Source organism: Primulina tabacum, chromosome 13, assembly GCF_025594145.1.
Source record: "Primulina tabacum isolate GXHZ01 chromosome 13, ASM2559414v2, whole genome shotgun sequence".
Lineage (NCBI taxonomy): Eukaryota > Viridiplantae > Streptophyta > Magnoliopsida > Lamiales > Gesneriaceae > Primulina > Primulina tabacum.
The window spans coordinates 34,993,592-35,019,852 of record NC_134562.1 but is presented as its reverse complement, the minus strand read 5'-3'; the positions used below and the strand labels follow the sequence as shown (position 1 = coordinate 35,019,852).

The following is a 26,261-nucleotide window of genomic DNA, read 5'->3' as shown; positions in this document are numbered from 1 at the left end:
ATAATATTTTGTCTTTTTAATAAATAAATTATTAACAATATTGTTTATTTAGGATAATATTGTGATTTAAATTCAATAATTTGATTAATATATGATAAATAATTAGTAGATTGATAAATTATATGATAAAATAAATTATCAAGGCATTGATTATGTATAAACTCAAGTCGTGCCCGATAGTACCTGTGAGTACAATATTATTAAGTAATATAAAATATTATTTTATACTTTTGAGTTATATATTGTATATGCTACAATGTTACATTATATACCTGTTATTTTTTCTTTTGAAATATTATATGTGCACTTATTATTGCTCCGTGGTTTATGGTTTATTTAGTGCACACTGAAAGATAAAAAACAAAACTATATTATTTTTATTTTCGAATCAATTTCTAGTTATATTTTACTTTAATTAATAAAAAAATTGACCATTTTCTATTCTTAATATAAAACATTGATTTCTATATCTCTATTTTATTATTGATAACATACACCAACTTTCCCTATGTAATTATAGCTACAATACACCATGTTATATTATATATTATATTTGTAGAATGAAATAATAAAATATATATAATACATACAATGATAACGAGTCATAAAGAAAACATAATTATTTTTAACAATGAATATTAAATGAAACAAGTATTTGAAATCTTATTGTTCATGTTCAGGGTATTCAGTCAGATTCTCGTTCACTGCAAATGAAGTTTCTAGCGCAAGACCCAAGTTATTTATACAAGATGAACTAACTAATGCATCAATGCATTTGAAGATGATGATCCCAGTTTTCTGTGGAGTCCTCCAAGCCAATTTCTGAATGATGGATCTCATTTCTTGCCAATCTGCTCATCTCTGCAAGGCCTGAATGCATAAATCACAAATCTTGATCAGCCATTAAACACTCAAATGATGTGAATCTAGTCACATTCATCGCCAGATAATCAATGCAGATTTAACTAAAGAAACCAAGCGCTAGATTTTGGGTATTTGTTTTCCACTTTTCCGTGGATAAAACATACAAGTTTAATGACATGCATCCTGCACGTATACTATAGCAAAACTAAGAATCTGCGCCACGTTTACAATATTAAAACACACCTTCGACCACCCTGTGGAAAGCCGACCACCATCTATATTTCGGGACTTCAAGTTGATCAAGCGTCTCGTCTATGACTTTATCATGTTTACCCACCAAAACCTCATGTAAGATCACAGCAGCGTCCTTTGTTTTGTTGAGGACACTGTCATCATCTTCTAACTCAAATAATCGAAGGTCCTCTACTGAAGAAGAGAAACTGAGAGCCAGAGCAAAACGTGTAGCAGAATTCCAACGGGAAGACAACAGTCGTCTCGTTTGCTCGTCAATTTGCAACCCCACTTCTTGTCCAAGCCTACCCTCTATGTTCTTTCTCACCACTAAGCTGCGCAAATACTCTGCATTTGCAGATCCCGTACTTTGAACCATCTTAGAGAATGCACTTGCTCTGTTTTCAAGAAGTTTTTCTGGGGTATCATGCTCAAGAACCTGTAATTAAAGATGGATTCACCGCCATAAGTAACACTGATTGAGGATATTAGAAATTAAATAATATATAGTGGAATTTGATATCATTAAGATCATGATATACCTTTGATATGAGTTAGAAATCAATGAAAATATTATTAAATTTGGTATTATTAAAATTGTGATAACCTTTGGAATTAGCGTATCGCGATCAAGTCAGAAACGATTCCCTACCATATTTATCCAAAGATAATGTTTCACAAGAAGAAATGCAAGATCATAGAGAAAAAAAATGTCGTGCATACAACTGACTGTGATTGATACCTGACCAGAATCGAGAACAAAAACTTGGTCACTGTCTATAATAGTGTTGAGACGATGAGCAATAGTGAGCATCGTGCGGGATTTAAATTCTTCTCGAATGGTTTTCTGTATGAGGGCATCGGTTCTGACATCAACGGCAGCGGTTGCTTCATCAAGAACAAGGATCTGTGATCTTCGAAGTAAAGCTCGAGCAAGACTTAACAATTGCCTCTGGCCAACACTAAAGTTCTCACCTCCTTCTAGAACCTTGATACAGATCGAGTACTTTTTTTTAGTAATACAACACATAAAATGAAACACCTTTGACATAAATATTTACTTCTAACTTTTTATGCTAAAGACGCGAACCAAATTTTGGCAGTAAGCTTATCCTACCATGATCTTTTCACCAAGACAACAAATAGCAAATCTATTTTTTTATCAGAAACAAAACACTGAACTGAAGCTTAACAAAATGCAGTTTGAGCTTCAGTAAGTTTGCTAGTCAAACTGGGGAATAAAAACAGAATTCACGGATGATTTCATTAGTTCATAGCAGCATCTTAGTTCAATTTTTTTGCTTGAACCGCAATACTCATAAAACCTGTGGATTTTTTTTTTACCTCAGCATCCAAACCAATAGCACTCCTTCTAACGACATCCTTTAAGTGAGCCCGCTCCAGTGCCTCCCATAGGTCTGGATCATTATGCTCACTGAAAGGATCGAGGTTGAACCGTACAGTACCTACATGAACAAGAGTAGACCAAAATCACTCAGATACATAAATGACGGTGTCAGATCAAGTGTCAAGGAGAAACATAAAAAGCTTAGCAATGATATGTACCAGAGAAAAGAACCGGGGATTGTGGTATGATACTTAGAACTTCACGTAAATCTCTTAATCCAAATTTAGAAATGTCAAAATTATCGATCAAGATCCTTCCCCTTTCAAGCTCCACAATCCGAAATAATGCATTGAGCATGCTTGATTTACCCGCACCAGTTCTTCCAACAATTCCAACCTTCTGGCACGAAGAGATGGTGAAGGACAATCCCCGCAGGACCATAGGAAGTCCAGGCCTGTATTTCAGGAAAACGTCTTCAAACTTAATTAAACCTGATTCAGGCCATCCAGGTGGAGGACGATTCCCCAGAATAATTTCCGGTGCCTCTGATGGCAAATCTATATATGTACCCACACGTTCAACTGCATTAAAACTATTTTCCGCTCTGCTAGCGAGTCTCAAAACATTACTTAACAAAGTTGTGATATTTAAAGAATAACTGAGGAGTAGACCCATTGTGGATGCAAATGCCACCTGATTTTTGGTTCTGCCATTTTGCATAACAGCAAAGGTAGCGGTTAACCAGATCATAACACCCCCAAGAGTTTCAAGCCTTATTGTAAGCCAACGGTTAGAACTGATGTTAAGTAGAGTGAATCTAACATTGTTGTCCATAGTTTTTCCGTTAATAATTGTCATTCTGTCATATGCTTTGTATGCACGAATTGACGACAATCCATATAATGCTTCCCCAAACTGTGCATATACTGGAGATCTGGTGATAGAATCCAAACGTTTTACTTCCCTGGCTGTGCTCTGTGGTTGATTATAGTCCATTAAGATATGTAAGTAATATCAAAACATTGTAAAAGTTCACGAGGTATTATATTATGTGAATTATGTAAAAGAAAAGTTAAGGCTAAAGCATACCGATCATACAATGAATAGTTTACTCCAGATTTAGGGTCCGTCTTGTACTACCCGAATCTCTATGTTCTACATAAGCAACTGAATTTAACTAATCTCCTAAATTAATTCTAATGCAGGATTGAACTTGAATGGTTCTACAACTCACATATTAATTGCATCCGCCTCCATGAACTAGTCTCTCTTGTTTGTTTATACTTTCTTCTCTTGGATGTGGTGTATAACTTGAACCCAAGATCATACAAGAAACTAACACATTTGATGTGTCCTCTCGTAATATTTATTTAATCCACATTTGTACCCTAGTCTCTCCTCTTGTCATATAAATTTAGCTCTATATCTGAATTTTTATCTGGCAAATCAAATAAAAGAAAAACCATTTTGTTTTCCAAGGTTTTTCCTCATTTCCTGTCTGCGTGACATATATATCCCAACACTTAAGCCTCCCCTACCATATTTGTATCCAAACCTATGTCATGTATCCAGAGTTACATCAATCTCAAGAAGGCATAGAGTCTGTTACAGAAAGAACGTGTTTATGGACAGATTGCACGAAAAGACAGATGAATGGCAACAACACTTGAAATGAGAGAGAGAGAGAGAGAGAGAGAGAACCTGATAATAGAGATAAGCAGCATAGAATAAGATGAGAAGGGGCATTATGGACCACAAAGATGTAGCACTCACAATTCCTATGAGGACGAAAGTTGAGAGCAGCTGCCATAGTTGGCCAAGAAACATATTCATAGCGTTACCAACATTGCGATCTATATCGCCAACATCATTGGAAAATCTGTTGATAATCCGTCCTACTGGATTGGTATGGAAGAATGCCATTGGAGCTCTAAGAATGGAATATAGCATTGAATCATGAAGCCTTTTAGAGGCACTAAGGTTTGACGTGATCAGCCAAAAAGAATTTGCCAGTGTCACTAGCACCTGAGAACAGGACAAAATTGCATAAACCAGAATATAGAAACCAGGTCCATGCACTGAAGAAGTGCTCTGTTTTGTCCAAACACTCAACCAAGTGCTACTCGAAACACGTAGAATTTCGATGAGTGTATAGCATGAAAATAGTATCATTACAACCCACAAGCCTCCTAAAGCATTTATATACCTGAGAAAGTAGAAGAAAAAGGAACCAACTAGATGCTGTCATTCTTGCAACTTGTTAAATAGAATAAATTGGATGGATTCAATATTGAATGGAAAAAAATCACAGAATTGGCTGATTATGCAGATCTTGGAACATTTAAAATTGGACAGGTCACCAAGTTAAGTGTGAGGAAATGCATCTACCACTTCCATGAAAAAACTAAGAAACAAGCAATTATTTTTCAGTCATCACCTCATTAAAACATTCAAACTAACAATCCCAGTCTCTCGTTCTTCCTTTTTGACAAGGACTGATTTTCCAACTTTTTTATTGCCAGAGTTTGCATTAGTTGGCACCTCATCAGAAGAAAGTACTAAAGGTTTACTGTCAAAGTTCATCCCATCTCCATTTTCATCGATATGCATATGTTCCTCCATTTTCCCAGCGTTTTCCATTAACTTCTTGAAAAGAGTACCATTCTTGGAGAGCTCCTCAAATGTTCCATCCTCTTTCACCATACCTTCTGAGATTAAAATTATTCTATCAACTTGGGGAAGAAAATGTAACTGGTTTGTGACAAGAACTCGAGTTTTGCCTCCCAATTCTTCCTTAATGCATCTGTTAAAAACCTACATAGAAAGAAGATTCGTTTACTTAATTGGCAACATGGAGATTCAAGAAGCTTCGCTCAAAACGCAGGAAAATTGCAGGCTAGGACAAATGTATCTCGAGTCTGAACTGACCATACACTTTAAGGTGTAAATGGTGCACATACCATGTTTAAGAGTTAGATGTACGTGTTTAAGAGTTCGAAATGCCCATAAAATTATGTATATTTTCTATTTTCTACATATTAGTCATCTGTTACGGAATATACCTGTCGTCCAACATGTGCATCTAGTGCACTTAGCGGATCGTCAAATATGTAAACATCTGAATTGGAGTACAGGGCCCTAGCCATTGAAACTCGCTGTTTTTGCCCTCCACTAATATTTACCCCTCTTTCACCAATCTCTGTAAGGTCAGAAGCCTGTAACAAAAGAATGATAAGTTCCTATCACATGGTTCGTGTTCTAAAGAATTATCTCAGTTAATAACAAATTGAAGCAAGACTCAGATACTTAACAGGAAGAACATCAAGGTCATGTTGTAATGCAGTAACATTTATTGCTTTCCAATATCTTGCTGGTTCAAAGCTGGATCCAAACAATACATTTTCACGCACCTAAAATTGTACTGTGAAGGTCAGAAATCTGCATTAACTGGATCAAAACGACAATGTTTTACACACAAGCAGTTATGCATTTAAAGATCAAAATGAACAGGCTCATAGGATTTAACTATGTCCATTTAGCATGTAAATAAACTCACTGTAGCATTGAAAATCCAAGAAATTTGGGGAACATAAGCGACAGATCCTCTGATGATAACACTGGCATCTCCAACAGGAGGAAGCTCCCCAAGCATTGCTGATATTAAAGAAGTTTTTCCATCTCCAGTGCCACCTACTACTGCAACCAGGCTGCCAACTGGTATATTCAGATTAATGTTGGACAACGTGGGCTTTGCAGCCTGTAGAAGTGATAGTTTAGAAATTCTAAATTTTTTAAAAAGGAAAAAGAAAATTGCGACAATTGATGAGACAACCGCATATCCAACTATGTAAGCATGAAGTTTCCGCATCAAGAATTCATATTTGGTATTTTTAAATCAACTGGAAAACTTATATTGCTATAACCTAGAACTAATAAAAAAGACCGACAATGAACATCTGCGCAGGGTGTCATCAAGAAGAGAGAATGAAACAAGGACCTTCAAATCCCATGAAAAGCTGCTGCCCTTGATGGAGATAACAGGTAGCCCTGGTTCAAGAGGTGGATTAGGTAATAATATTCTCTCTTCAGCAAGGAATAGTTCCTCCAGACGTTGCAGAGACGCAGTCGCGTTCACAACCTGAAATACAGCACAGAGTAAAGATATTAATAAAACTATTGCCCATATATATGATCCAAAATAAATTTAAAATCATCTCTCTCTTTCATGCCAACTATAAGGCGGGGACTAGTGGAATGGTCACATATTCATTTCACCAGATATTCATTTCACCAGAATTGAATACAGATATGGCAAGTAAACAAGCAAAGGTGATAATGTCAAGATGATAGCAAGGTTATCATAATCGGATTGTTTTATTCAGAAACCTCTTTCTCTAAAAATTAAATCTGGAGTGAAAAAGGAAGAGAGAAAATGGAGCTCTTAAAGTGGGAACCAAACATCGTACAATCAAGTATGGCTGTTTTTCCAAAAAAGTAAAAAGATATCAGGTCTGCCAGCCAAGGGACAATAAATTATTTGCAAGAAACTAATCTATTATGCCTGCAACAATCCAAGATGAATAATGGGTTCAGAGTTTCAGAACAAGCAACAGTTAATTCACCATAAAATTGAGATAAATCAAGGCACACCTGAGTTATCAGATTAGGGAGCATATTCAGCGGAAATCTCAGAACAGCGAATAAAGAAAGTGAAGTAAAAGCTCTGGAAGGGGTCAAATCTCCACCAAATAATGTAAACATCCCAAAAGAAATAACTGTCACGAGAACCGGTATGCTGTTTAATATGAAGGTATTGCACTGCAAGAGTTGACAAGAGACATAAGCACAAGGTCAGTTTGCTACCAGTTCATAAGATCCATTAGCTTTTTTAAAGATAAATCTCAAAATAATTAGAACACCACCAATGTGTTGGATACACGCTATCATTATTCATCAACAAACCCATGTCAATAAGAACGAGGTAAAAGAAAAGTTCAGCAAACCAGAATATGAATTCTTGATAATTGTAAACACCATCCTACCGCTGAGAGTAATTGTGCTTTTCTGAACCATGATAATTCATCAGTTCTCATGATTTGAACTTTTGATTCAAAACTCCTTTCCCATGCATAATATCTGCAGTTCATTGAGTACAGAATCAGAATGAACACCATTAACATCTTTTGAGTGTGAACTAAAATCATTGAAATTACTAACAAAGCATTTCATACTTCACGGTATCCATGGCAGCTAAGATTTCATTAACTAAGCCAACTCTCTTGTCTGTGCGTAGTAGACCCTCTTTCGTTAATTTTTTCATCCTGTTCAAAATAAAGGCCTATTTGACCAAGATAAATCAACACATGCCATTTAGTATGACAAGTAAATATTTTTTTGCATAGGATGAACATATTGGAAAGGAAAACTTCATCCTATACTCATACTTTATACGAACAGACAGTTTGACAATGAATACAAATATCATGATGTCATCCTGTCGTGTCATATCATTGATTAAATGCTGCAACTACGTCATCGTGGACAAAATTATGAATGTCGCGAAATAACTCACTTGCAAGAAGATTTGACAATGTTATTTCTAAAATATAAACACTACGATAAGGAAAAAGAAACAAAACATCCCATTTACATATTCTATATCCACAAGACAGATGTCTTCAGGGCCAAGGTAGGGATAGACTTCAGATCTTGTTTGGAGGGAGGAAGATAGTACCGACGGGTGATTGAATGGACTTGATGGGGAAAATTTCCATTTCACAAAAAAATTCAGAATATTTTCAACCAACACCCACCCCCCCCCCCCCCCCTCCCCCACGTTAGGTTTATTTGTCCCTAGTTCTAAGGTTTAAAATTCTTAGCAAATTCATCCTCTATCGGGTGAGATAATATGTTTACGGGAGGAACTCACTCCAACCAAACACATCACAATTAAATCACATCGAAAGTGTATCCAATCTCAATAATGTCAATTCTTGATCTAGTCTAATCTTTTTTATTTCCGAAAAGAAGAAAAACAAATATGAAAGCCACAGTCTAGGAGTATATTTCAATTACAGGAAGCTTCTACTGCAAGACAGCAACAGAAAAGACGTGAATTTACCTGAATTGGGAACATGAGAACTAACATAAGAGAACCAAGGAGTGAGGCTACACCTAACTGCTGGTAGAGAAGAATCATGGCCATGGTTATGCGAAATGGAGCTGACCATAGACCATGAAGTTGTTGACAAATTTGCTACAAAAAAATGAAAGGAAAAATTAGTAAGTAGTACTTTCTTTGCTGATGACAGGTTAAAATGGGCCCAGTGTGCAACATATTCTAACGTCAATAGTGATGAATAACTTATGTTTTTGTCAATTTAAAGCTTGACATGTAATTATACCTGGAGTGCATTAGCATCTGTCGTAATCAAATTTGTAATTTTCCCGGATGGGAACTGCTTACGGGCTTCATGAGTTAGACGTAAGGATTTACGAAATATTGCAGCTACCTGTGATAACAAGACATGATTTTATCAACAGCTTAAACATGGAGAATGCCAAATCACAAAATCCCACAGAAAAATTTACAGACGTATGCATATGCCTCATTCACGTTTTTTCAACTTCCATAAAGACAAAAAAAACCTCCAAGACTGTGCACACATTAGATCATCACTCGTCACTTTGGAAATGTTCACTTCAAACACTATTCCATCGTTCATATATCAGCCATCCATGCAAATTTATGCTAACTTCTAGTACCATATTTAGCTCAACATCAATGGGGCAATGACTGAAAATCCAAACTTGGTACACTAGTTCTGAAGGCAATACCATATTCATATGGACTAGTCTTTCACAAACATACAATACCAAATTGGATATGGTGACTGGATTAAGCAAAATGGGATGATACAACCAAGAAAAGAACCCATGAGTTGTACCTGGGCTCATGGGTTTTTAGGACAAGTCAGCCTCCAAGTAGACAACTGTAGGCCTCAAATTCTATTCCTAACGCAGTTCAAAAGTTGAACAAAATTGTTAAATTTGAACGTTCAAACCATTGGTAACACGTAGAAATAGTTCTTCTCGACTTGTTTAGTGCTGGACTTTGGTTCGGATTTCATAAAATATACAATTCAAACAGTGGTTTTTTTAAATTAACGTATTAAATGCGATAAATGACTATAAACCACCAAAACATAAGCTAAAGAAGATAAACTCTCTTTTCACGCGATTTGAGTGTTTTTTTCAAGCACAACAACTTATTTAACATGTTTCAATGCAATAAATGACCATAAACCACCGGTGCTTATACTTGAGAAGATGAACTACCAATGCATGCACATTCCTTAGGAGATTACCAGAGTGGATCTTAGCCTTAGACCAACACGCATCACGTTCTGAAAGTACTGAGCTTCACAAAGCACTCCCAGTGACTGGAACAAACAAGGTTTTTTCATCAGGAACTGAACCACACTCTGATTTCTTCTATTCAATAAGCACAATAATTCAAGTTCACACTGCTTGCTTCAATCTATGGACAAACATATATAGCGGAAAATAGGGTCATCATAAACATGAGTATCAAAATAAGGACTTACCACACTAACAAAAATTGAAAATGCAAACATGTAGCCAATCCAAGCTGGGTCACCTTGTTCCAGAGACTGCAGGCATTTTAAATTCAATCAGATAACACCTCAATCCCATAAGACGAGTGTTTATAATAGATTCTCTTTCCTAGCTCGAATCATGGAGTACATGTGAAAAGGAATGTTATCAACAACACAAAACATTACAGATGTTTTCATTATCATTGCGGGTTAGCCATTAGGTTATAGCGAATAAGAATTTAATCCATGCCCCCTTCATAATTATAAATAGAAAACATGATAATTATGCAAGCAATAATTTCCTGATAGCAGTTTTTTTTTCTTTTTGCAGAAGTTTCAGATTGTGTTGCATAATTTTAAGATTCTTGATGAAGAATTAATCCAGCAGACCCAACTGGAAGACCGTTATTAGATCTCTTTCATTGCAGTTGATGACATCCTGTCCATTTCTTTATACCATGTATTTTGGAAAGGCGTGTCCGTTTAGAAAAAGATACATTCCAATAAAATGAAGAAGAGAACAATTGCACAAGTCATCAATTCAAACAAACCTCTTTTATATCTAGCTGATGTTAATCTAAAAAAAAGAGGGTATAAGCCTTTTTAATGAACGAGAAGTTTGACATTTTTCCATTCAACGAAATATGCAAGTACAACTACATCTAACTAAAGGGTCGAAGGCTTGCTATTTTTTACCAAAAGTAACAGTTGGTCGCAACCGTGCAATCTTTTAAGCTAGATAGTAACATGGGTGTCATATTTCGACTTTACTTCACGGTAATTGCACCAACTTGCAACTCATGGAAATCGAGGATGTCATCTTGGCTATACTAATTGTAGGAACAAGTGTTTTTTGTTTTAGCAAAAGCAATATAGGATTGCTTATTAATTTATTAAAATCCTTGTAGAAAGGGGATTATGAAAGTCAAAAGAGAACAAAAATATTGTTTGCAGTTCAAAAAAAGATGCGGCCTTCAAAAGAATAGGCAATGAAATATAAATACCTTTAGAAGATGGTTTAATAAAACAGGTCCTGCAAGCTGGGAAAGATCATTTCCTATCTGCAAGTTTCCAGGTGGAGTTACTTAAATTCAAATTAATAGTTTAAAGAATCACCAAGCAGGGGGGTGTGGAAGGGGAAAGAGAAATAACATATGCATCTGACAAACGGCCGCATTCCAACAAATTCATGTTACTTTTACTCGGCACAATTTTGATAACATTCATATGATTGAGCAAATATACTACGCAAATTCCAATGAAATTGAGGGAAAATTGTTTCTGGAGTTCACATTACTTTGAACATGCCTCCGAACCAAAACCTGTCAACAATAAGGAGCTTTCATTAGATGAAGACTGGCAACCTCGCAAAGATATAAGGCATCGTTTAAGTTATAATAAGCAATATTCAGAATATTACTATTTGTCTTCAAATTAAAAAGATCAGAATGGAATTGTTAGTCTGTCAAGGTTTTCATACCTGCCCCCGAGGCTACGATTCAAAGCCCGTAAAAGCCATGGTTTTGATTTTTGAGTTTCTTCATCCCAAGAATTTCGGAATCTGCATCGTTTATTTTACAATTCATGAGGTAATATAACGAAGATACTGTTCAAATGGCATGGAAGAATATGCAAGAATATGACACGAACTTTATACTCAAAGTATCGGTCCGATCCCATGAATCCAACTTCCAAACGTCTTTTTCAGTTATGGGTTTTCTATAACCTTTCTGCATAAGGGGAGTCACCCAATCGAAGTAAATCCCTACAGACAAATGAGAGTGATAACCATTGGAAAATAACAAGGAGTAATGTTCAATGATTGCAGTTTCTAGAATGACATCCATTGTCTTTCTCTTACTTTTAAATATGTTGGAATTTCTCTCTGGACAAACATCCTCTCCAAAAGACATTTCATTTTTGGAGTCATCAATGGGCTCGGCTGGCAGAGGAGTGTATCCCGGATAAGAATCCAGGTTAGGGACATATATGAGAAGAATTCCAAGGAATACCTGCGTAACAAAAAAATAATTTCAACACGAAGTGATTTGGTGAATTGAGGATTCAGCAATATGAGCTCAGCTTAAAAGGATTTGGTGTGTGAATAGTGGGGCTCCAGGAAAGGACGATTGTTCACAGAGGCCAAACAACTTTACATGATGGATTCAGGCATAATATATTTTCATTTTGATATCATTCTTAATGAAACAGATTCTATATCATAGTTACGCACATCGATGTTTATGCATATCTAAATAACATGATAAAGCCAAATATTTTAGTTTCTATTGAAACCACGCATCAACCTTGCTAACTTGACAAAGTTCCACGTTAATTTCTTGCAGACACTATAAACATCATAGCTGCACAGAACTCACACCAAAGTCTACCACGAGGAACATTGTGATTAGGACCCTCGTGGAAAAAGGTAACCATAGGGAAACAAACACTATTTACCTGGAAGAAGGCTGAAAAGACGTACAAATATTGTACACGCCTGCAGAATAGATAAAATATTTAAATGTGATGCTCACAAACTTCAGATGCACATATCATGCCAATTCCATTATCATTTCTATTAGTTGTGTGCTGCACCTCAGATCTGCATATTGGAGGGGAAAAAAGAAGGAAAAAACACTCTTGCCCATCGAACGGGAAGAAATTCTTGGTGCTCATTCGTGAAAATATTACCCTTTATAAATGAAAATGTGTAAAATGATTGTTACAGAAAATATCTCAAAACATTCTACGGGATGAAGCGTATAAGCATCTAATGAAGAATTTCTCAGAACAAGTTGACTTGGCAATGATTTCAGTATAGTTACTCAAAATTGAACATATGATTGTAAAATCGGAAATGGTCGAGACTACTAGAACAAGACACTTATCCTTGATATTTCATTCTATTACACATTTGCATGCTGGACTGAAAGAACAAGAGTTTTATCAACTATGGAGGAAGATATTATTCCAAACAGAATTTCTAAATTTTCACAAAAGTGGAGCTACTAGAATGCTTCTCATTCAATTCACAGTATTCTCGAATTTGATCACGAATATCTACTGATCCACATTAAATTTGCAGAGTAAATAGTGATCACTATGGAAATTCAATATTTAACATCAGAATCTTCAGGGAAGTAGATGTGGAAAAGAGTCACGCTCACTCTTGTACATGTAACAACCGTGGGTCAATTTAAGAAATTGAAAATCATAGTCCATACCTTTCCCCCAACTAAATGAAGAACTGACACCAAGAAAATAAAACAATGGGTAAGAGTAAGACGAGCTTCCTAAGTATATTTTGGGCCTAATAATGATTTGAGAATTTGTTAGTTAATTTAGCAGTGCATTTCAAAATATAACAGACTAAAAAACTAACCTCGCATAAAAATCTTTGAGCGGGAGAATAAAACTGAAAATCACTGCATCTCCCACCAAAACATATAGTACTCCAAACCTAATGTACCATCTGAATTCTTTGACATAGGTTTTAGTTTCGGTAATGAGCATAAGTACCAAAGAACACCATGCAATAACCTCAATGCCCAACTGAACCATCTGCAAAGAAAACATGGTTGTACTGATAAACATCCGCAGCATACCTTTTGAACAAGGATGGCCAAAGATTTAGAGTAGTTACTGTCATGTGGCATAGGAGGAGTCATAATACAGAGATGTTAGAGGATAAAGGGTTTTACCCAAGTATGATAACAGAATAAATACATTGCAAGTTTAGTCCTCTATATTCATGTGCATATGCACAATTAAAATACTGTTCTTTATATTTTTGCATTTACATAGGACAACAGTGAAAGGTAATCACGTAAGAGAGCTGTGAATGAGGGGGGCCACAACATTCACAACCAAGAAATCACATGTTCTTTCATCTAAAAGATAGAAAGTAACAGCTAATTATATTCAACCCACCAAATTGTATATGCATCATGAAAACCATACATAAATAATAATATATGCAAGTAGATTTACATGTGGAATGTAAATGCATAAACCGGCACACTGATGTGAAGAAGTTGCACACCTCAAAAGGATGAAGGCCAGTCTCTGCATCCAAATTGAATATTGATACACCCACAACCAATCTGAACAAGGGCTCAGCAGCACAACAACTAGCTAGCAAGGCCAATATGTAATTGAAAAGATTTGATCTCAAGCAGAATCTCTTGACTCGGGGGTTGATCTTGATGATCCAGATTCTATAAAAGCACAATCCAGCAAGAACCAAGTGGGATACATTACCCACAATAGAGCCAATGGCACAAGGGGTATAAGCACCAAATGCGCTATCTGTTTCTTGAGACCAAACCCCATTTGCCACTGGCCGGCAGAACCAAACTAAGGGGTCAGAACCCATCTTTCAGGTCAACGTCCAATTAAAATTGGCCAACCAATTTTTGATCAGTCAATTCTTGTTTGTTTTGAGAAGTTTGGTTTCAACTCAGTCCCCCTGATGCATGCATTAAATGGCCATTTATGGTTTTGATAGTCCAATGTTATCTGCACACCTAAAAAACTTTATTCTCGGGAACTGCTATTGAATCAGGTGAGTTGTGTATCTAGATTATTAAATAATTAAAAGCTCATCATAAAAAACTCCTTTGCGAAATCAAAAACTTGTTCCAAAATCTTCACCTTATAGAAAACGAAAGAAAAAACTGCTCGTATTTCAGAACACATGATCATTTGTTGATTCCTACGCTATACTGGAAAGGCTGCATACCTCTTATTTCGGAACTCAGTAACATGAAAAAAAACAGCACAAGAGATAGATATAAACTAAATAAATTCTTGAAACACGAAAGCACAATACACAAATTTCTCCTAGTTTCAAAGAATCTAAGCATCTTCATCCTTGAAGAAACAATGTCAAATAATCCAAGAAAAGGAATTGATAGGTTCCAATTAAGGATTACAAATTCTACAAATGTAGAGTAAAAAAAAAAGGGAAGTCTCGCATTCGGATTCTTCTCGTAGATCAAGCACAAACAAAGAATTAATTAAGAAATTTAAACAAGGACGAAGAAGAAAGTCATGCGAGCCCGTTCGCACATTTCTTTATATATATATATTAAGAATTCAACATATCTTCGTAACAAGCTTAACGAACATCGAAAATTTTGCTATGGGAATCCTTAAATCTTCAAATCCCATATTTCATATTCTCACTGCAACACTGAACAAGAATTTACAGACACAAAAACATTTCGAAAACAACAGTTGCGAAACGAATCAGAACCTGTGGGAACCTTGAACTTCAGTGTCCCATAACTGCATTTAGCGCTAATTTTTGAATGAGAAAACGAAAGTCAGCCACTCCCCACATCATGGAAGCCTGGAACATGATTATTTAATTCAAAATTTTAAACAAAAGAAAATGTAAGAAAGAGATAGGAATGTGTGCCTTTGCTGGCGTCATTGCTTACGGCTTCCAAATTTGTTTTGTCATACAAATAAATAATATCCAAAATATAAAATATTATCTTATAATTTAAAAAATCGCTCTTTCTTGGAATTACATCATTTTATAAATTCAATATTTTCTTAAAATATTATTTCGCTAATTAGGCATTTTAGTGATATGTTACATTATTATTACAAGTCATTATTATTACAAGTCAATAATGTTGGATAAATGAAAAATTATTGTGAAAACACGAAAATTAATTTTAAAAATGTAAAAAAAACAGACTGATTGCCTCTTTGTAATTATAATTATTATTAAAATATTTATGCGTACTTCATTAAAATAAATAGTAGGTCTCTTGTGAGATGGTCTCACGAATCTTTATCTGTGAGACCGACAACCCTACTGATATTCACAACAAAAATTAATACTCTTAGCATAAAAATAATTTTTTTCATGGATGACCCAAATAAGATATATGTCTCACAAAATACGATCCGTGAGACAGTCTAACACAAGTTTTTGTCTAAAATAAATATTGAGTATATGACATATAGTTTATATAAGATTATTTTATTTTATATAAGATTTTATTTTATAGTTTATATAAGATTATTTTATATAAAATAAATAAAAGTAATTCTTGCATATTGAGTATATGACATAATGTAATAAAAACATTAATATATTTAAATAAATCGTGTTAAGGGTGAGAAATCATATTCTTTACCAAGAGAATGTTGGTTTTATGACTTTATCACAATTTACCATTTAATAACAATATAAAAGAGTCAACGAGGTCTTGGCAGTTGGCTCGATAGTTAAAGTTAAGATCCCACGACTTGTTGGTGTCATGTTTGAATCATACTAATTGATGATAGTGTTTCTAATTTATTTAGACAAAATTAGTTTTTCTTTGTCATAGATAATCAAGTTTTGGGTTCATACTCAAGTTCCGTCGGTAATACAATCATTTACATTACATCAAGTAAGAATTATGGTGTCAAACCGAGTAACTCACGTCGAAAACGAGATCCGTTGTATCCTAAGCAGTACAGTTCGGCCTTTAATCCTATTACTTCTAGGAATAATTTAGTATGAAATAATATCATAGTTATACATGAAAAACAATATAAAATATATTGTTAACAGTGATTTTTTGGAAACAACGAATATGCAAAATAAGTAAAAGAAATGGGGAAAAAAATATCTAACATGGGATTGGGTGTCAGCTTTTATTAAGTCGGATTCGATTGGGGTTGGGGCCCACTTTCAGCGGTCCACATCCCTAGAAATTGGGGGGCTGTGTGAATTCTTTTTCGTCGCACCTCCACTTTATTTTTAACTTACTTTTTTTTATGTCTTCTAGAATTAAAACTTATATTTTTTTTAATGTGGGTGACATCTCTCATCAAAAATATTTATTTACTTCTTTTTTAATTTGAATTCAAAAATTTATCAAAATATGTAATAGATTTATTGGTATTTTACATTATTTAAATAAACAACGATTTCAAACCAGTATAATATATATTCATGTTTTAAAAAATGAGATTTTTTTATGAGATGAGAAAAAATAATCGCTATTTTTCTTTTGTTAGTAGAGTTTTTAACTCCATAATTTAAGAAAGATTTACCTACATTAATGATGGTAAAACCCAAATGGTAACGAAAATTTGTCGCATTGAGTTGGCACTATTTTATTGCATCCCTTGAGTTCAATTTTAGCGAGAATATATTGTTGGGCGCAATAATTGTCTCTGTTTAGTAGAGCGATCGAACCGTGGTACTTGAGTTGTTGTGCGGTTTAAAATATTTGAGTTGCACCATTACCACTAGCTATAATTTTTGGTAAAACGGTAAGCACTCAATCCTAAAATTGATATTAGAGCCAATGTCACGGGTTCGATTCTCATTGATTGCAATGAGTTCAATTATTGAGAGAGTGATTATTGAGTGCAATAATTGTCCCTACTTGCTACAGCGATCGAACCGTAATGTTTGAGTTGTTTGTGCGTTTCAAAATATTTGAGTTCCACCATTACCACCAGCTACAACTTTTTGTAAAACGATAAACATTCGGTCTTATATATATTATTATTTTCTTAGAAAAAATAGGAACAAAATATATATAGGGAATGTTTTAAAAAATTCTATTAGTCTCGTATAAACTTGAAGTTTTTTTAAAATGTTTTGTTTGAGTATAAAACGATCAAAACATAAGTTGATCATTAAGCATCGTTTAATGCGCTTGAGAGCAACTGTCTAAAAAAAAAAAAACTAAATAGATGAATAAGAAGAACAAACACAAAATGGTGATTTTAATAACAAGTGACACTAACAATATACAATCGTACACAAAACGATTAAGTGTGACTTTTTTTAAAACAAAATTGATTAACAAGAAGAATATAAACACGAATTATAAATTTTACTATCAAGTAATGATAAAAATAAAATGTTGGATAATTAAATGTAGCGATTATAGATATGCGGTAGATATTGACATTTTATAAAATATAAGTGATATTAATGTTAATGTTTTAAAGTAGTCCGATTAAATTGAGTTTATATTTTATGATAGAGAGATAAGAAGAATGACATAATATATTAAATTTTAATATGACAAAAAAATCTATGCGCTGCATTTCAATTTATTATATTTATGTATTATCCCACATTATTGGATGAATATGTAGGCACAAAGTTTGTACAGCACGACTTACTTAATTAGCGTGTTTTATAAATTATTGTGTTAACACGAAAATTTACCAACGTATTCAATCGTCATTTAAAAAAATTGTGATATCATCAAATAAGAATTTATGTGAGAAGTAAAAAATGTTGATGTTACATCACACGTTAGCTTCAACGTATACACTTGTTTTTTTTTTTTTTTTTGGCCTCAAAAAGGCCATCAATTGGGGAAAAAAATACTATATTTCTGAATGTCCTCTAAGCAACGACGAATTAAGAAGATTTGACGAGGTTGAAAGGCCTCAAGGGTGAACACACATATGTCTCAGTAATGTCATGTTCTACAGAAGACACGTCGGCCGGGCCATGCACCACGTCGTGCCGTCGAGAAATGTCATGTTCCCTTCCGGCGGAGATAGAACTTTTCGCCATAGTATAATTAAGTGAAAATTATCCGATCTTTCATAATTTTTATTCACGTAGATGCAGTTATCTGTGCGCTATATTGTGTGAATTGTCAAATCAATAATAATAGAAGACCATAGAAGACGTTGATTTGTATAATGTTAAATCAATAATTCTGATTAAAAATAACTAAAATTATCAAAAATAAAAAAAGAAATATAACTAAAATGAAATTTGAGAATATAGAAGACCACAATCGCAAATAACAAGATTACCTAAAATCAATGTATTTTCACAAGCTTTCAAAAATCAAACAAATCTAATCTTTATATTTTAAAACTCAAGTAGTAAAATGTTTAAAATGAAATTGATTTTACAGGGATAATTTTAGTGCTTTTGAATTTTCGCAAGGGGTGGCATGATGCAATTTACCTCTTCATTAATCTCTTTTAACAAATTTTGTATTTGATGGGTAATGTATTTAAAAGCCAAAATGTCTTTCTTAAAAGTATATTATTTGCTTATAAAAATAGTTTTTTTGAAGTTAGAACTTCTGGTTTCTAAACTTCTGTTTCTGCTATTAAAAACAAAAACACTTTTTAATATTTCTGGTTTCTAAACTTCCGATTCTATTATTTTTTTTAAAAAAAAAGAAGACAAAAACACTTTTAAATATTTATTTAAATGTCAAAACCGTTTTTTTTTTTTTGTTATTTTTAATAAAACACTTAAGTAATATTTACAGTGATTTATTTTAAGTGTTTTATAATTTCTACATACCATTTTCTAACATTTTATTTGATAAAATTTCGAAACCCATTAGAATAAACTCCCAAAATAAGCCATGAGCTGAAAAGAGAACAAAAAATACAGTAGTGTTAGCTATCTATGGTTTCTGAATCAAATAAGTGGTGAGCCATATATGACCACCTAATACGATAGTAAAAAATTTATCATTTTGGGCATAGTGTTAAGATTGACACTTGGACCTAACTCAATCCCAAAAGCTAGCTCAAGGAGGGAGGATTGTCCAAGTCCATATATACAACTCACAGGTATTGTATCCAACCGATGTGGGACAATTAACACACCCCCTCTCACGCCCAGGAATGAACATCTGGAGCGTGGAGTTTACAAATGACCCAATTATGGGCAGAACGGGTGGCCTAACTATAGGCAGTCCAACACATAACGGTGGAACCCGAGCTCTGATACCAAGTTAAGATTGGCACTTGGACCTAACTCAACCCCAAAAGCTAGCTCAAGGAGGGATGATTGTCCAAGTCCATATATACAACTCACAAGTATTGTATCCAACCGATGTGGGACAATTAACACATAGTGTATTTAACTTGGATGCAACTGAGTTATTAGGACTTTAAAAAGCTCTCATATCCAGAAATATATTTTTGTAAACTTCACTTGATTTAGTTCAGTTTATAAACAACTATTTTTATGAATTTTAAAATTCTCCAAAATCGAAAGTATCATAAATGTATACGACATATACATTCGAAAAAATTTAAATCCATCGATGCAAATAACAACTAGGACAACGCGGGTACGATGAATGAAAAATCTCGTATCGTTTCAATTTTATGGGATGTTCGAAGGTTTACGAGAATTAAAATCTATAAAAGTGAGAAAAGTGGTAAACGTATAATTGGACTTCAATTGTACAAAGAATTGGCCGTCATCAACCAATTGGGTCAAGTAGACAAGTGAGAAACCAATAGTTTTAATATATTGAAATTTTTTCGAGCCCAAATTCCAAATGTCGCATGGAAGAATGGTTTGGAGGCTTTCAAGTGAGTGCCGAGATTTCTTGAATAATAGTTCGAGTTCGATGTCACTCTTACGTAATATATATATATATATATATATCCACTCAAAAATAAAATTAAATTAAAGCTAAAAAATAATATTTTTAAAAACTATAGTCATATACATATCTTATTATATAAAAATAATCACACTTTTAATTAAATTCACATTAAAATTTTAAATATATATATATAGTTTTGATATGTTGCTCACTCTTATGTGCCCACTAGTGAGATTACACTTATCTATTAGATATACAATTTGGGTATATTTCATCACATTCAATAGATGAATATCACCATTATTGATGGACAAGAAAATGAGTACGTTAGATGAGCAACATATAAAAATTGAGTAGGTCTTTTGTGAGACGGTTTCACGAATCTTTATCGGTGAGATGGGTCAACCTTACCGATATTTACACTAAAAAGTAACACTCTTAGCATAAAAAATATTATTTTTCCATGGATGACCCAAATAAAAGATTCGTGTCACAAAATACGACTCGTGAGACCGTCTCACATGAGTCTTTGCTTAAAATTTATATGTGTACGGATATTAGTGACAGGGAAGAGAATAATCACATCCTCATAGGAAACAGAGGAAAAGTGTGAAACAACAAGAATTAGACATGCCTTTTTAAGAAGCCACGTGGAGAAGACTGATTGGTTAAAGTCGACCGGGTGCTGCTGAATTAGTGTGGGTCAGGGCCCGACACTGGATAAAAGCGGGGCTCTGGGCCTGCCGGGTCGACAGCTGGTCACATGGACACCCCGTGTGTTGTCCAATTTCACCAAATATACATAATACTCCCTTGCTTCACCATTCAATTTTATTTGAATTATTATACCCTTTATAATCACTTAACCGTAAGAAATTTTACACTGAAAATTCTAGTTTTTTGAAATTTGAATACAACATGGTTATGCTTGAATATTTTTCTATCCAAGAAGAATTTATAAATGGTCTCACTTCTAGTCGATTTGTGGACCAAGGACGAGTCGAAGTCGATAGAAAAAAATTTCAATCATATAATTTTTTCTTAATTTATTAGAAAGCTTAAAATTATTTATTACCGCAGATCGAACGTTTAAATCTTTATCAAACTTTTTTTTTTTTCCCTTTCAGTTATATAAATATTTTTCTATCTAAATGTCACATTTCAATTCTCTCCCAACATAGACAATCAGTGAACTCGTCGATTACATTAAACTACATGCACTATGTTGTGTATCAAAAAAAAAAAAATAGAGAGAAGAACTTAAAAAATTATTTGGCCCCTCAATTTGTGTCATATTATTGACACAGATTTGATGTAATATAAGAATCTAATAAATCCATGATCTTATTTTGGACAATTTGATGCAATAATATTGTCTTTAAAATTTGAATATTATCGGTCAAAGATTGAAAACCAATCCCAAAATATGTACGTTTGAGTAATCTTAATCTGTGATGAATTACAAAGTCAAAAAAAAAATATAAAAATTTGATGACAAATATATTATTAATTATAACAATAATATTTACTTGCTCGATTCGATGTTGTGTGTACAAAGAGTTCAACTCTATAAAAAAGAATTAACTTACAACCAACTAATAAAAATCATAGGAATTCTACAATAGTATATATGATGAAATACATTTTGCTGTTTCTCTTCCTTTCTGCAAGCCTTTCCCAGGCAACGATCTCAGACAAAAAGTTCTGCTGGATACTCACCAAGATTAGAGTTCGCATCGTTAACGAACTTCGTCCATCTTCTGGTCCAATAACTTTGCATTGTCATTCAAAAGACGATGATCTTGGTTATCATACACTCTACGCAAACGGAGAATTTACGTTCACCTTTTGCGCCATTCCTTTCGTGACATCGTTCTCGTGTCATATGTGGTGGCCACAGGGGAAGTATAACAAGGCTTTCGATGCGTTTAGCAAAGACTGGATGGGCGGTCCATGTTTCGACAAAAAGTGTATCTGGTCAGCGCGGGAAGATGGTGTTTATTTGGCTGGAAAGCTCCGATTTATATGGGACATTGATCATCCAAAGTTGTGATTTTATGTATATTGTGTAATGCAAGAACCATTGGCAAAAATAATCTCATCGGAAATTGGCAGGTGAAAAATATGATGTTGCTATTTAATTCGATCGTCCCCTATAGTTGAAGGAGATTTAATTGCATGTTGTGATAACATCATTTATGTAAGATTACTTTTTATAAGATTTTATACTATATGGATTATTTAAAAACACATAATTAAGATATTAAAATTTTAAATTGGATTATTTTGAAATTATATAATTTCTCGAGGTTGACTATATATATATATATATATATATATATATAAATTAGAATTTGATGTTAAAGTTGCTCTTGTTTTATTCAAACGTTCCACATGATGCCGATTCCTACTGTCCTTGCGGCGCATCTTAGATATGTAAGACCGAGCGCTTACCGTTTTACCAAAAACTATAGCTGGTGGTAATGTAGCAACTCAAATCTTTAAACCGCACAGCAACTCAAGTATCACGATTCGATCGCTCTACCAAGCAAGGACAATTATTGTACCCATCTCTCCTCTATGTTACCAGAAGCATGAGCTAACTTATGGATATATGGTCTACTTTTTTTTCTTCTTGGCAAATAATAATATAATAATTATGAGTTAGACCCACACATATAATTGGATAGTGTTAAAATATTTAGATTCCATGAGAGTTGCATGTATCGTTTAATTTGGATGTCATTTAGAAATGCTGGAAGAAGTTAGGGCATTAACACACATGAAACTACACATCAAATAAAATCTGGAAAAGGTGGTATATTTTCCGAGGATAAACTACGTTTCTTAATCATTTGTTGGACTTAAATAATTATAATATTACTACATTTCTCGTATACCGACAACACATCAAAGTCAAGAAACTCCGATCCAACCAAAAAATATAATAATTGGAGAATTATTTTTTATTATTGTCGTAGAATGGAAGATTGGAGATTCATTCCACAATAATGTAATGTAAGATCTTCACCGCAGAAATTACGTTTACTTTTTCTGTACAAATGTCTTTCCAACCTGAACATAGTCATACCATGTTATATAATTTAAAAATCATATTAAAATCACTTCGCTCGATTATGTTGTCATCTCCCCATCACATCAAGGATCAGAACTCGTTAAACGACACCGTTTGCCGACGCAACGCCGTCGTTTTGTTGTGGCTCTGGATTCCCGCCGCTCCAGGTGGCGACACCGTCCGGATCAGCGCGAAATTCAACCCTTTGAAGAAGGGGTGGGTTTTTACATCGGCCGCCCCTCTCTTTGACCCGAGTCGTTTATCCTGATCCTTGTTCAGCAACCCGGATATCAGGTCCCGGGCGTGGTGCTCACCTATGCTGCATGGGGATTCGGGGTTGAATGATAGAGGCTTTCTGATGATGTTACGCAGCGTAGCTTCGTTGGTTGCGCCTGCGAATGGGGTTCTTCCGTAGATCATCTCGTAGATGAAGATACCGAGGGCCCACCAGTCGACGGCGTTGCCATGGGACGTACCGGAAGCCACCTCCGGTGACACGTACTCGTGGGTTCCGACGAAAGAACAAGACCGGGCCGCGACGGGTTCCGCCACGAAAAGGCGGTGGGTCTCCAGAGTTTGGATTTTCTTGGAGCGGAAAAAATGGTTAGAAATGCAGGAGAATGGGGTCAGTAAACGAGGGCTGCGTGAGGTTTTGGGAGACGATACCGCGTCAGATGAAAATTTTGGTGATTCAACCGCCGGAACGGCGGCGGAGCAAAGCGATAGATCGAAGTCGGTGAGCATAATATGGCCGTCGGATCTCACTAACACGTTTTCCGGCTTCAAATCTCTGTAGATTATTCCCAACATGTGGAGGTACTCTAGAGCTACCAGAACCTCAGCTGCATAAAACCTGGAGAAAAGATAAATTTTTTTCCTGATTCCTTGCTGGATAAGAATAAAGAGAGAGAACATAATGTGGCAAACTCAGATTTCAAACGGGGACTCAACAAGAAAAAGGAAAAAATTTATTACTGTCAATTTGCGGCAATAATTGTTTGAATTTTACTCAATTTTTAAATCCCTTTTTCCTATCTTTATCGCGATCACATGCTTAGGAAAAGAACACTAATAATGAAAGGTCCTTTTTACGTAATCAAACAAAAGCATATACAACAGAGTATCATATGAAATGAGAAAACTACGTTATAAAGACATGTCTGAATCTTATTAATTAATGGGTACTTTAAAAAAATTCAACTTTTTAAATCTTTAATAATCAAGAACCACACGAAATATTACCGAGCTGAGCCGAGGGAGAAGCGTTTCTGCGGCTGCTTATATCTAAGAGAATGTAAATCGCCGCCGCCGCAGTACTCCATCACAACACAGGAAAAATGCGAAGCTTCGAATTCCGCGTAAAGGGTTGGCAAAAACGGGTGATCCAATAGCCTCAAGATTTTCCTCTCAGTCTCCGCTCTGTGCGTCTTCTTCTTCAAAGCCAGCATGTCATTATCCACCACTTTCATGGCGAAGAGTCGCTCCTCATCCGCGGTGCCGCGGAGGCTGCAGAGATAAACTCTACCGATGTCGCCGCTTCCGATCTGTCTCACCAAGCTGAAGTCACGGAAGCTCAGGTTCGTCTTCAATCGAATGGCTTGAAACAAAGTGTCCGACGAGTGGTGCGGCTTCATCGCCGCCTGCCGCTCAGGAGAGCTAGTCGGGAGCTCGAACGACAGCCGGCTGAAGCTCGTGCAGTGGCTTACAGTGGTGTCACTGCTCATCGAGCTTTTGCAGGAGCAAATCACCCCTTGATCACAATTCAACTCCCCGAAATTCCTCTCTGGGTACTCGTCTATCATCTTGCGGACTGTTTCCGTGTACACTGCGCCGAATTTTTCAGATACAATGGAACTTTACGCCTTTTGGACAATCTTTTTTGTTGTCCAAGAATCAGATACGAAGAATGGAAAATAGGAATTTTCGGTGACAAAAGAACAATGTACAAAAGATAACAGGAATCGGCAAAGTCAAGAACCCTAGGAAGATCTGAAGCAAAGAGAAAATAGAAAATGGAGAATTTCAAAAGTAGATTGGCAGAAGATAAAAAGAGTTACGTAGCTTCTTAATGAATTGATATTAGGGTGAGAACACGGAAGGAAGGAATATTACACGGAAGGAAGGAATATTACGGCTTATGCTAAGCTCAAGGTTGTGCGTGTGTGTGATTATGGATGGCTTCAGAACTTGAGGGCTATTTAAGTCATGTTGTACGGAAGTACTGAATAAATTTAGTCATATATATTATTTATGAGTAGGTCTCTTGTGATAGTATCTTACGAATCTTTATCTTTGAGATGAGTCAATTCTACCGATATTCACAATAAAAAGTAATATTTTTTCATGGATGACCCAAATAAGAGATCAATCTCAAAAAATACAACTCGTGAGATCGTCTCACACAAATTTTTGTCATTATCTACGTATGATTTTTTTTGTCAACTTAAAACTATATAATCTTTCTTTCATAAAAAATAATGATTCTTGATTGATTGATGATAGAATCCAAAAGTATAATCTAGTATTTGTATTCAGTAAGAGAGGCATTTTTTTTATTGATCTCGTCTCACGAGAATTTATATCCTCAGCTCCAACTTTATTAAGATTAAATCTCTATTTCAATCTTCATCTTTATTTTAAAATTTAAATAGGCTAAGAACGACAATGGACTTGTGGCTGGCCATCCTCATCCTAGCATTCTCGTTCATGCAGAGATTAAATCATCGTCCCATCTCGATCACCGCTTCAAATATCTTTTAAGTTGACCAAAA

General features: G+C 34.8%; 2 protein-coding genes across 5 annotated transcripts; both read right to left on the bottom strand.

The window, feature by feature from the left end:
• Positions 1-561: 561 nt before the first annotated feature.
• LOC142522480 (ABC transporter C family member 12-like) lies at positions 562-15,460 on the bottom strand. 4 transcript variants are annotated; one of them, XM_075625904.1, is made up of 27 exons: positions 15,320-15,460; positions 14,105-14,580; positions 13,445-13,623; positions 12,520-12,559; positions 11,924-12,074; positions 11,713-11,827; positions 11,543-11,623; positions 11,360-11,384; positions 11,067-11,123; positions 10,051-10,116; positions 9,811-9,885; positions 8,848-8,955; positions 8,565-8,699; positions 7,675-7,781; positions 7,486-7,579; positions 7,094-7,261; positions 6,441-6,581; positions 6,000-6,200; positions 5,755-5,853; positions 5,506-5,658; positions 4,881-5,257; positions 4,145-4,649; positions 2,662-3,418; positions 2,440-2,561; positions 1,838-2,083; positions 1,108-1,534; positions 562-870 (listed from the first exon to the last, which is right to left on the bottom strand). In XM_075625904.1, the coding sequence occupies exons 2-27, from the start codon at positions 14,435-14,437 to the stop codon at positions 767-769; spliced, it is 4,866 nt and encodes a 1,621-aa protein (XP_075482019.1). In that variant the 5' UTR covers positions 14,438-14,580; positions 15,320-15,460; the 3' UTR covers positions 562-766. The 4 variants fall into 4 exon arrangements, with proteins under 4 accessions (XP_075482019.1, XP_075482020.1, XP_075482021.1 ...); XM_075625905.1 differs by having other exon boundaries at positions 15,330-15,455; XM_075625906.1 differs by lacking the exons at positions 14,105-14,580; positions 15,320-15,460 and having other exon boundaries at positions 11,924-12,004; positions 13,445-13,522.
• A 7,937-nt stretch (positions 15,461-23,397) lies between these two features.
• Positions 23,398-25,701, bottom strand: LOC142522932 (protein kinase PINOID). The gene is made up of 2 exons (XM_075626527.1): positions 24,733-25,701; positions 23,398-24,343 (listed from the first exon to the last, which is right to left on the bottom strand). Exons 1-2 carry the CDS (start codon positions 25,290-25,292, stop codon positions 23,581-23,583), a joined length of 1,323 nt encoding a protein of 440 aa, XP_075482642.1. The 5' UTR covers positions 25,293-25,701; the 3' UTR covers positions 23,398-23,580.
• Positions 25,702-26,261: the final 560 nt, after the last annotated feature.